The sequence below is a fragment of the Podarcis liolepis genome (assembly GCF_965112155.1).
Source record: "Podarcis liolepis genome assembly, chromosome: 7".
NCBI lineage: Eukaryota > Metazoa > Chordata > Lepidosauria > Squamata > Lacertidae > Podarcis > Podarcis liolepis.
This window is the reverse complement of record NC_139561.1, coordinates 44,229,538-44,241,787: the sequence shown is the minus strand read 5'-3', so window position 1 is coordinate 44,241,787 and position 12,250 is coordinate 44,229,538. Positions and strand designations below refer to the sequence as shown.

Genomic DNA, 12,250 nt, shown 5'->3' with positions numbered 1-12,250 from the left:
GCAAAGTGCTTTACAGTTAAACTTATTTATGGCAAGCATCCTTGCTCCATTATTAAGCATGCAAAAGGTCAAAGGTTGAGTTATTGGCATCTGCACGTAGAGTTGGGAAGGTTGCTTCCAGTTGTCACTGAAGTCATTTCTGAGCTAAATTGGTTATGGTTTGACTCTGTAAAAGGCAGCTTCCTGTGCTCCTACAAGCACAATGGCTTGGGAAGTCATTATTCTTCCCATTTTATCTATGGAGAATTGAGTCTGAGAGTGACCTGCCAAAGACTGTGCTCCAGATTCGTGAGCTCAAGGGAGTGTGTGAGTGTACCCTGAGAGAAGACTGTAAGCCTCAGACAAGAGGAGAGTTGCCCCCTTAAATTGGTTCAGCACTTGTTCTGTCTGAAATCTCACATTCTTCCATTCTTGCACTTAAAGGTGAAGGAGCCAAGGATTCAATAGTTTGGTGCTGACATATTACAAGTCCTGGAAAAACATAGCCCTTTCCAATATGAGCACTGGTGTTGAGTTTCACAAGGTCAGTTTATAGAATTAAGAATTAAAGCCAATGCTGCTTATGGGACTGATAGTGGAGTCCAATCATTCATGCGAACACATTGCAGAATTACATTTGTCAAACCTTCTTGAACTGACCGAGATCTGAACTGCATTTACTCCATGTTTTCAAAGCCAGCTGCTATTGTTTTCTAATAAGCCATTTATTTTAGGATTGTTGAAAGCTTCATGTAACAAGTTGAGTGCTTCAAGCAACTGATAGATAAATAATAAGATCAAATGCAACTTGCCAGGTTTTTTTAATACATGGCTTGGGGGGGCGGACTAAAGGGATTGTATCTGAATTTTCAATCACGTATCTTAAGGCAAAGAACAATAACAAGCTTCATGTTGCAAACGATTACTGTAAAAAGATCTTGTAAAATCTTAACATCTCTGCAAGCCAGAAAACTTTATAAAAGATTTCAAAGAAGAACGTAAATTAACAAGGTGATAACTATAACCAGAAAAGAAGAAATATGAAAGCAACAAAACCAGAGATGTTTGAGTTCTGATGTTCCTTTAGAAGGATTGTGATCCATCCTGAACAGTGAGGAATAGCAAATAGTAAGGTGGAAGCAGAATTGATCTAGCTTTCATAAATCAGGAGAATTGGTTTTCAATTTGTGTGATTATCAAACTGTAATCCTATACACTTTCCCAGTAGTGCTGTATGGAAGTGAGAGCTGGACCATAAAGAAGGCTGATCGCCGAAGAATTGATGCTTTTGAATTATGGTGCTGGAGGAGACTCTTGAGAGTCCCATGGACTGCAAGAAGATCAAACCTATCCATTCTTAAGGAAATCAGCCCTGAGTGCTCACTGGAAGGACAGATCCTGAAGCTGAGACTCCAATACTTTGGCCACCTCATGAGAAGAGAAGACTCCCTGGAAAAGACCCTGATGTTGGGAAAGATGGAGGCACAAGGAGAAGGGGACGACAGAGGACGAGATGGTTGGATAGTGTTCTCGAAGCTACCAGCATGAGTTTGACTAAATTGCGGGAGGCAGTGGAAGACAGAAGTGCCTGGCGTGCTCTGGTCCATGGGGGTCACGAAGAGTTGGACACGACTAAACGACTAAACAACATCAAATCCTATACACATTCCTGTGGAAGGACTGATTGCCACATTATACGCCTTATGAGGGAATTTGTGTATGGAGTGTGTGTGTTTGAGCTCCCTTCTGTCTATTTTGAGGTCCCAAAGAATGGAGCAGATGTTCACTAGTTAAGGGGGTTGAAGACAGTTTCTAGAGAGGAGATGGTATCTCTCTTTGCAAAGTATGCAGTGCATTGCCATAGGCTCATATATATATGAGCAAGGAGGTCTAATCTCTGTTAAGTTGTCATCTCCTTTGTTTTAAAGAGATCTAACACTTTAGCCACTGACTCATGCTGGCTTCCATTTGCTGTGCCCTTTAAAACAAAACACACCATTTTAGGGTACTTAGCAGCTTCGCCACATGTTTGATTTTGGGGTATGATCTAGAAACTTCATGTGCAAGCCATATTATTCTTATGGAACTTGCATCCATATCAGTGAGGTCCATAGTGCAAAGTACAAGTGAAGATACCAGAAACCATCATTTTGGAATTGACCTCTATGCTGATAATTCTGGATATCTTAGTAAATGTTTGAAAGCATTGTTCTCAAATTCAATAAGTTGCATGAGATTTTTCTTGGTTTAGTTAATAGTAAACAGAAGGGGGCAGAAAAGTATTATATATAAAGCTGAACCTTTGGCACTTATGAGCTCAAAATACTTGGCATGTATCTAATTTTTGCATATGGGGATCAGGTTGAAAATTCAAGCTTTAAAAGCCACCTTGTAGTAAGTTGGGGTGCACGACAGTAGGGGTGTCCTTTAAGAATAAGACTGAGGAGAGCCTGTATGTAAATTATGACCGGAAAGGATGGATGTGGAGTGTTACGTGTGTGTGTGTGTGTGTGTGTGTGTGTGCGCGCACACACACACACACACGTATACCCCCACAGAGTGCTAAATAAGTGGTAAGGTGCTTTGGGTTGCCCTGAGCACGATAAATCAACTAACAGATGTTAAAAATGAAGAAATAAAAAAGCTGACTTACCTCAACATGGACATTGTCCAGGTTTATTTCTCTTCTTTACCAGCTTCATAGCCTGCATTAAAAGCCGGGGCCAAAGGGTTATTTAGAGACCTTTACATTTAGGGATGTAAATTTCATTATCAAAGCTTTTTGGCCATGTTTAAAAATAACAGCTCATAACAGGGAATGTATGAGCAAGTTCCTTTTTAAAAAAAACACGATGTCTAGGTATTGTAAAACAGCAGCAAGCTTCTCTTTCCCAGTCTTGGGATCTGTGAGTCATAGAAGCATCAGCCGGACAATTGCTCCATAAATGAACCTTTTGCAATTGAATGCAGTATTTTTTTCATGAATGGTTACAGTGGGCAATGCCTCTGTGTTAAATGGCCTCCCCCAGAGGAAAACAAACCGCAACAGACTTTATTTAAACAGGCTTTCCGTATTGGTTGCTGAAGTTGGACTTGAAACCATTAAATCATCCCTATGTGCTTGTCTGCCCATTCAAAGGGACTCTTTGTAGAGCTAGGGCTGAGGGGATAAACCCCAGCATAAATGTCTTCTGTAGCTTAGAGAAAGCCACAGTTTTTTGTGCATATCTGAACTGAAAGGTGCTTTTTTAGAAACATACTCGGAATGTTTTTGCTGTTTTAATAAATGCTGCTTTTTTGCCTGTTCGTTTTGCAAATTGACCACAACTTCATAAATCTTTCAAGTTCATGAGTCACATTGGGAGGATGGCTGGTATGTTTTGGCTTCTGACCATAAAGTGACTTTAATAATCACATAGGCTATCATTATAATGTCTGCCTTGTTGTGATGCTCCAGATACTTGGGACCCAAAGTGAAGTTTCAAGGTGTGAAATTAAGAGCTGCATTTGGCAAACACAAACACTGTTTGCCCCACCTATTCAGTCAGCTGCAACCAGGGAGACCAGTCATGCTAATGAAATCAAGCACTGTGAAGGTTTTTCCAGTGCAGTTGTCCTTCCACCATGACTTGTGCTGCCACTTAAAGGACCCCCTCATTTGTGTGGGGCTTGTATACTTGTGATCCTTTAGAAGGCAATTGTCTCCCTTGGCTTCAGTTTCCCACATCCATAGCCTGGGCATATCTGAAGCATTGCCTCTTTTCTCTGTCCTGTTGCAGCTTGAGGGCCATGGCCAGATAATCTTAATAGATGTGCAACCCCCCGCACCCCATGTTGGAACATGAAAAGGACCTGCCTCTTAGGGCTGGTCTCTATATTCAACAGAATGAGGTAGTATAGAGGATTGTCTCTCTTCAGAATGCAGGTGTGTGGGGGAAATCTGCCTATAAGTAGAAAGCTAGCTCTTCAGGGAGAGGGCAGGGGTAGAATCTTTTTCTCCTGAGGTGCTTAAAAGTTAAAGGTAAAGGGACCCCTGACAATTAGGTCCAGTCGTGGCCGACTCTGGGGTTGCAGCGCTCATTTGCTTTATTGGCTGAGGGAGCTGGCGTACAGCTTCTGGGTCATGTGGCCAGCATGACTAAGCCGCTTCTGGTGAACCAGAGCAGCACATGGAAACGCTGTTTACCTTCCTGCCGGAGCGATACCTATTTATCTACTTGCACTTTGACATGCTTTCGAACTGCTAGGTTGGCAGGAGCAGGGACCAAGCAATGGGAGCTTACCCCATCGCAGGGATTCAAACCGCCGACCTTCTGATCAGCAAGTCCTAGGCTCTGTGGTTTAACCCACAGTGCCACCCCTGTCCCCCTGAGGTGCTTAGCTTCTTGCTAATGGGGGCCTTTGGTTTGTTTTTACTTGTTAATTAATGCAAGCTTTCAGAAACGGTACTGATTGAAAACTGTGTGGGCAGGTCATAAGAGCCCTGCTGCATCAGACGAAAGGTCTGTCTAGCCTAATATCCTGATTCCCTTAGTGGCCAATCAGATTCCTCTGAGAAGCCCAAAGATGGACATGCAGGCTGTAGCTCTCTTCTGCTGTTGCCACTGCTACTCCCCACAGGTGGTATCTTTTCATATCTTTACATATATGTCAGGACAGTGGGATAAAGATATAATAAAATAAATCCCCAGCTCTTGTGCTACCATCTGATTCTGATGCTAATGTCGGCTAGAACTGTGGTCAGTATCGGAGCAAACAAAGTTGGTACTCTACAAGCCTAGCAAAAACAGTTGGCTCAAATTCTATTATCTAGTATTGCATACAGATATGGGCACTGACAACTGGTGCAGACGCTGAGAAGCAATATAGCAAGCCAATTAATTTGTAAGCGTGGTTTAAGTAATGAAACAGTTTCACTGGTCACCCTTGAAAGTGTGTGTGTGTGTGTGTGTGTGTCTTGAAAATAGAGACAATGCATGTACTTTTGTAACCCAAGAAATAAAGACAACAGTAAAAAAGGAAAACAGACTGTACTTATAACTGTGTTGAAGGAAAGGCGTGTATCCACTGTACTGCATATTTGATGTGAGTGCATCTAGGATTGTGTTTATAAAGAATGAACAAAGAATACATTTCAAGCCAGGTCCTGGAAATCTCGCTGCCCCTCCTTCATCTCTTTCACCCGGCGAAGTATTTCTATAAATAGCCCATTGATCTGAGCTGTGAGAGGAATCAGCTCCTTGCCCAAAGTGTTCCTGTGTGAGTTTTCCCATAACACCAGTCTGACCCAACTCCTTTGATCATTTACCTTGAGGGAGGTGAAATGTCAGTTGGTTCCTTCTGGTTTCCTTCTGGTTTCCTTCTGCCCCACCCAATTCCTTCTCTTCCAGAGTAATGCAGTCTGGAGGGTGCCAACAGTCCTCTTCTTTTACTGGCTGCCTCCTGGGTAAATGACAGGTTGTTGGCCAAGAAAAGCGAAATGCTGATGGTGATGGATATGAGTCACACATGCTCTTTCCATGTTAAAACTTACCTCTGGCAGGAACTTAATTGTGAAGTACAAACACTTTTTCAAAACAGAGGCCAAAATATGAGAGCCTGAAAAGCCAAGTCCCACAACTTTATTAATGGCATAAATAACTGGTTGAGGCATTTATGCTTTTAATAAACCTGTGCTTTATTTTTCCTCATACTGAGACATAGAAAAATATCCCATATTGTGCAAACCCCTTCCCCTTCTTCTCTTCCCTATTGTAACCCTGTGCCCACCCCACCCCCCTTGGATCTGTAGGGTCCTCCAACTCTCCTGAGCAGATTTAGGAAGTGCATAGAGCAGATGAGAGGAAGAAAAGTCATGTTGCCTGAGCAGAAGTCCATTCCACTTGCACCACTTGGATATCACCCATAAGCAATACAGCATATTCTAAAAGTGTTTGTAGTTAGTATATCCAGAATAAACAGACGTCTCAAATTTTTCAGTATATACTGAAGGACTGAACAATGTCCTCTGTCTGAATGCAATGTTGTGTGTCTTTCTCTTCCTCCATTCTGTAGTTTGCTTCCAAATGTTTCCAACTCCCAAGTTATTTTGGTGAAGCTATGCTGGCAGCTCTTCTAGGAAGAACCTTCTTACATTGGGTTTGTACAGACAGAAATGTTTTTAGTTGATGCTGATTGGCTCAGATGACAGGCCTTCTGGCTGACCTTCCTATGATCAGTGGAATCTTCTTCTTCTAACTGAGAAATTTTTTTAAAGATCTGATACCACCTGCAATTAACCTTTATTCTGATTCTTTGGGGGGGGGGAGAGGGCTTGTTTGTTTGTTTGTTTGTTCTGGTTTTATGCTTTGTTTTGTTAAAAGGTAGAATTGCTTTTACCACATCCTGCTTTCTCTGATTTAGGTTGTTCCTTCTACCACATGTGGCATGATATATAATTAATTTTAACACTCTTAACTATCTACAGGATTTTGTTTAATCAATACATTTTTAGTTTTTTGCTCATGTGTGTTAAGTATTTTGGTTGTAGTTTGTAGCTAATTGTGTTTGCCTTTTAATATCTGTCCCCCCCCCCCAAAAAAAGCATTTGAATGCAAATTGCTTCTTTGGGTCAAGTCCTTTGTGTCCATCAGATAGTACAATTATATGTACAGGAAAAAGAATCTTGGCAGAAGCTTGAGAACCCAACTTAAGCAACTGATATCATGTAGACTTAAGCATTCCTGTCGTCTTAAAAATAGTACCAAGCCCTGTGCAATTAGGATGTGCTTGCTTTCAGACACAATGTTGGCATCTGCCTGTCTCAAGAGACAGTGGAGTGCACCTCCAAGGATGCTCCTTTAGCAGCACAGAAATGACCTCCACAGGGCGCAAGCCTGGGCAGTGTGGATGGAGGTCCTGGACTGCCCAGATAACAAAAAGCCCTCTGGGTATCTCTGATGTGGTTCAAAGGAAAGCAGAACAATACGTTTGGCACCAGCTTGGTTGCAGGAACTGCCAGAAGTCCCAAGCTCACTGCATGCAACATGTTTAGTTTTATGTCTGAACTACCAAATTGATTTTGTTGCCTACATCTTGGATAGTTCTGTCCCAAATGTTTTATGCATAGTCATAGCTCTGGATTTTGCCTCTGACTAGAGAATGAAACCATCTCAAACTATCCTGCTCTGAACACCTGACCCTGGTAAGTTGGGAGATAAACCTCCAAAGCCACAATGTCCATTTCTGATGGGCCTTCGGGAATAGTTTCCACCAGATGTTATGAAAGAGCTCCTTAACCCAAGAAATAATACTGGTCTCTTGTGCTAACCCTCTCATCTTGCATGTGTCTTCTTGGCACCTGTGCATACCTGAAGCAACACACACACATGAACGCTCCCCCTCTGCATCCCAAGAGCTGCTTCTCAATACCTCCTGCAACTTCCCACTTGAATAGCACATTCAAGCAGTGTACGTGAAGAGCCATTTCAGCTGAAAGAATTTTCCTCCAGATCTGTTAATGAATCCAGCACATGCAGTATCAATGGCTACATTTAGAAGTTCACCCGTTCACGGAACTTCCACACCAACTTGAATCTTGGCACCTCTGTTTGTACAAATGAAGCTGTGAGTAAATGCATCCTGCACGTAGCTCCAGTCGCTTGGAAGTTCCTTTTGCCAGAGATTTTACTGAGTAGAAGAAGGAAAAATGTGGCCTAATTCAGTGTCACTTTGGAAAAGGGCACAGCTAAAGACAGCTGGGGCTGGGGACAAGTGGTACTTGGTGAGACCACGTTCTCTGCAGTGCAGAGGACCCATAACCCTTTGTGCTCGTTAAATTAATTACTAATGGCTTATATCAGGGCATTTCTTCTCCTTTCATTTTTAAGTTGTTTTAAGTTAATTAAATGCCATCAGGCACACTTTAAAATGGTCTACAAAAATGAATTAGTTCTTTTCTTAAAAAAAGGACTTTCCCATTTTATATCAATTTTCATTTTAAAGATTTTTCTATTCAAAGGAAACTACAGAATGAGCAAAAGCCTGAGGTCTCCATAAATGGAAGCTTAATTTTATTGCATTTATCTCTATTGCTGCAATTAATTATTCAGAGTGTTCATTAAAAATTGCAGCCTTGGTAAGTGACACTTTTTAAACAGGCATTCTGAGTTTATTGAAATTGAGGGATGTGGGTGATAAAGAATTGGACATCCAAAGGAATGGCATTAAAGTGTCTCAAAGAAGGTTCAGAATGTCATTTAAAACTCACAAGTCAAATTGTAGAATACCTGAAAAGTTCTGGGGGAGCATGAAATAGAGCAGATAAGTGTGGTGTTTTGTTGTGACCCCTTTAAGCCAAAGGGCTTCCTTCGAGCATGCAAATGGATGCATGGTTGGAGTTGACCCTTTTGTTGGAATGAAATGGAGAAGACTGTTTGTGCAAGAGTATCATGTGTACAACAGCACATGCGGGTTCCTGGACACTGTGTGTAGTGCATCCTTTAGCGTTACCTAAGCTAAATCTGCAAATGCTTTATTCATCTTTTTCTCTCTGCCCCTTAACTTTTCCTACTTCTTTTAGTTAAAGGGTCCCACAACTGGAGTTCCTGTGTTGAGCTGAAAAGGAGAAAGGAGAACATCAAGCAGGACCCCCCCCCCCGCTTGTGTGTACTTTGAGTTGATAACAAAAATTGAATAATTTTGCTAGAGGTCAGAAAACATTACATAATTCCACAGAAACAGCCCCTTGAAAGAATTATGAGTTCTAGGAATGGTACAGAGATCAAAATATGATGGATTACAAGCCTTAACAACTGATACATATTAAACAGTCTTGAAACCAAAGAAGGGGAATAACCCAACACATCCGTGGAAGAACTCATTAAAATACCAAGTGTGGCTTAATGAATGGCAGAAGAGCTTTTGACTTTCATTCTGTTTATTCTTATTTCCTCTACATTTATTGTCTTTACAGTGTTGTCCCTCAGACCACAGTAATCCTCAACAATGATCGTCAGAATTCGATTGTAGCCAAGATGGTAGGACAGGAAGAGCCATTGACCAGACCAGCGGATTCACTGGAAAACATCCTTAGCACGTTAGTAATTGCAACTAAGCAATGCTCTTCCCTCAGTGTACATAGGAAATTTCCTTATACTGAGTCAAGCCTTTGGTCCAGCTGACTCAATATTGTCTACACTGAACTGGCAGAGGCTCTCCAGGGTGAATTGTTGTGAGGTTGAAAGGAGTGGAAGGGATGTGAGACATACCCTTGCAACTTAGTGCCCTGGAATTATTTTAGCTCCCTGTATTGGAGTTCATTTGCTTGCTATTCGTCTGTGGTGCTCAGGGCCATGGACATTACATGAATGTATTTATGTTTGCAGTATTGCAGAGAAAATGCTGTTCTGGATGAGTTGATATATGCATGTGACATACCATGGTATGGTATGTTATGTTATTGATGTATTTTTAAATTATTTCTATACTGTCCTTCATGAAATATGATTCCAGAGCTGTTTACAACAGTGCAGATATCCCTGTACAATAAAACCAGCATATTAAAATATAGTAATATTCCAACCACAGCAAACCTGTCAGATTTCTAACCATAAGCTCAGTATTAACAACCAACTAATGTGGCCCAGATAAAGTGCTTTTTAGACTGAGCTTAAGACTCTGGTTTGCCTAAAGGGAAGTGAGTAAAAAGAGCACAGCAAAGGCAACAGAGCAGCTCACCTCTGGCACAGCTGCTCCCTCTCTGCCCTTGGACAGTAAAAACACTTGCAGCCTTCAGGCAAAGGAGCAAGGATACCCAGCCAGGCAATGGACCACCTTGATTGCCTGCAGGATGAAAGCTGAAGGGAATAGCTACAAGGATCTACTGAGAGCAAAGGTTTTGGGTGGGAGCATATGCCTTGGGTCGTCTTCAAGATTGAAAGGCAGGATAGAAATCTAACAAAATAAAATATATTCAGAGTTTATATTTTGAGTTCCTTTATATAGTATGTTGTTGGCGTATGTCTGTCTCAGGAGACAATGGAGGAGTGCGCCTTTTGGGGTGAAGTCAAACTGTTGGAAGGTTGCAGTGCCTTCCGTGGCTGTAGAGACTGATACGGGATGTGCTGCTACAGATGCACCGCAGTGTTTCTTCTCTTTGCGCTCCTTCTGGTGGTCATTCCTCCTCTGGTCACTGCTTTGGATACATGACCTGTCTCCAGGCATTGCAGTTGTCTGCAAGGGATTCCCTCATGTTATGGTTGATGTTGCTAGCTGCCTTGTCACATTTGCAGGCATCTTTGTAACACAGAGTTGCTAGTGGGCCTGGTGCCTGAAGCCAGTTCCCTGTAGAGCACACCCTTGGGGATCCTGCCATCTTCTGTTCTGTGTACATCACCAAGCCACTGCAGACGTCACTGAAACAGAAGTGTGAATGTGCTGGGAATGTGGGCTTGGGAGATAGCCTGTCGGTAGAGCATGAGACTCTCAAGGTTGTGTGTTTGAGCCCCATGTTGAGCAGAAGATTCCTGCATTGCAGAGGGATGGACTAGATGACCCTCATGGACCTTCCAACTGTATGATTCTATTATCTTTACTTGAAATTCTGTCCTGCCATGTGATACCCAAAATCATCCTGAGACAGCACATGGGGAAGGCATTGAGGCGTACCTGCTTTTCATGCAAAAGGTCCAGATTCAATGCCTGGCATCTCCAGGTAGGGCTGGGAGAGATTCCCTGTCTGAATTCCTGGAGAGTTTTTGGCAGCCAGGGTAGGCAATCTTGAGCCAGATGGACCACTGATCTGATTTGTTATAAGGCAGCTTCCTATAGTCTTGTGTTCCTATACATGTTGCTGTCCTCCTGTTACATAGAAAGCTCACTTGATAAACTTAGTGTTCTGTAGCACCATGCTGAAATCAGTAAAGCTGTGCAAATATGATTTCCTCAAATTGTATGAATTTCTCCCACTTCCTCAGTGCTGTTCCTGGACGGAGGCAGAATACCATTGTTGTGAAGGTGCCGGGGCATGAAGACAGCCATAATGAGGATGGGGAGAGTGGTTCTGAAGCCAGTGACTCAGTTTCCAACAGTGGCCAATTAGGAAGCCAGAATATTGGGAACAATGTTACCCTTATTACACTGAATTCTGAAGGTAAGCAGATAACAGTTAAGTTCTTTGTCCAAATTAGGGTTGATTTGAATGTTGAAGCCATAACAGTCTGGTACAGTGCAATCTTTCTGTTCTAGGAGAGGCATGCACAAAGTAGTTTTCCTGTTTCAAAAAAACTTTATAGTTGCCTTTCCTCCCCATTTTTTGCTTGTAGTCTGCAGCACTCTTGTATTTAGCACACCTGCGGTCCCCACTTGCTCTTTTTTAAATGGCATTAGCATCTAAAGAACTATTTGCCCTGGTTTTGTTCAAGGAGCACTGGGTTAACTGAATAGTACTAAAGTGTATTAACGTGTTCTCTGGTTATTTCTTAAACTGCCAATTGGGGGATGTATTGCTTTGTTTTCTTCAAGCAGCAGGTGATGGGCAGCTCCTAAAATGCCAGGGAAATTCACCCTCTTCCACTAGGGTTTGATGTCACTCGTACTCTATGTTCTGTAGTTTTTAAAGTGTCAGATATTATAACAAACACTGCATACGAAGCAGTGTCAGACTTAAGCATCCAGCTTTTTTTCATTACTTGCTCTTATTGGTCCAAACAGGCGTTGTGTTCCTGGGACAGATCCAGAACAGAATAATTTTTTCAAGTGATTCTGGTAGTCTAACAGATCAAGAACACTTGATTTCAAAAAATATATAAGGCTTTCAGAACTGTGACTTAATTCTGTGGTTGTGCCTAGAGTTGAAACACAGTCCTATGAAAACAGCTTCATTTCTCTAAGAAGCAACATAATGTACCAGCATGCTGCCTCCTGTAACTCATTATGCCCTTCTGTTAATGTGGAACTCTTCTGAAAGTAAACAGTTACTTTGGCAACTCTAAACAATATTTTTAAAAACAGGAAATTCCCATCAAAAATGTATTGTTTATAGGATAGCCTTGTCAGCAATTTCTTAGTTTCCAAAACTCTGTTCTGGTCTTCAAATATCTGAAAATCAACATTGCTGGAATGCAACCATTTGGAATATGTCTCTAATAATCCTTTTTTTTTTTGCATTGTATATTGAGTCCATATATAATTCCAAATGAAAAATAGGTGCAGCAATCAACAGACGTGGCAAACACTACAGAGTGTGGCAACTGAGAGGAGCAGCCTTGTGTAATTTGACGCAGTCAATCTG

At 41.8% G+C, this 12,250-nt stretch overlaps 1 protein-coding gene across 3 annotated transcripts in view; it reads left to right on the top strand.

Annotated features, from left to right (window-relative positions):
• The window catches only part of BANP (BTG3 associated nuclear protein), a 148,174-nt gene that overhangs the window by 25,336 nt on the left and 110,588 nt on the right, over window positions 1–12,250 (top strand). For all 3 annotated transcript variants that reach the window (XM_083513706.1, XM_083513705.1, XM_083513707.1), the window contains exons 5-6: window positions 8,933–9,055; window positions 10,935–11,110. In XM_083513706.1, coding sequence (XP_083369832.1) covers window positions 8,933–9,055; window positions 10,935–11,110 — 299 coding nt within the window. The remainder of the gene's footprint in view (window positions 1–8,932; window positions 9,056–10,934; window positions 11,111–12,250) is intronic.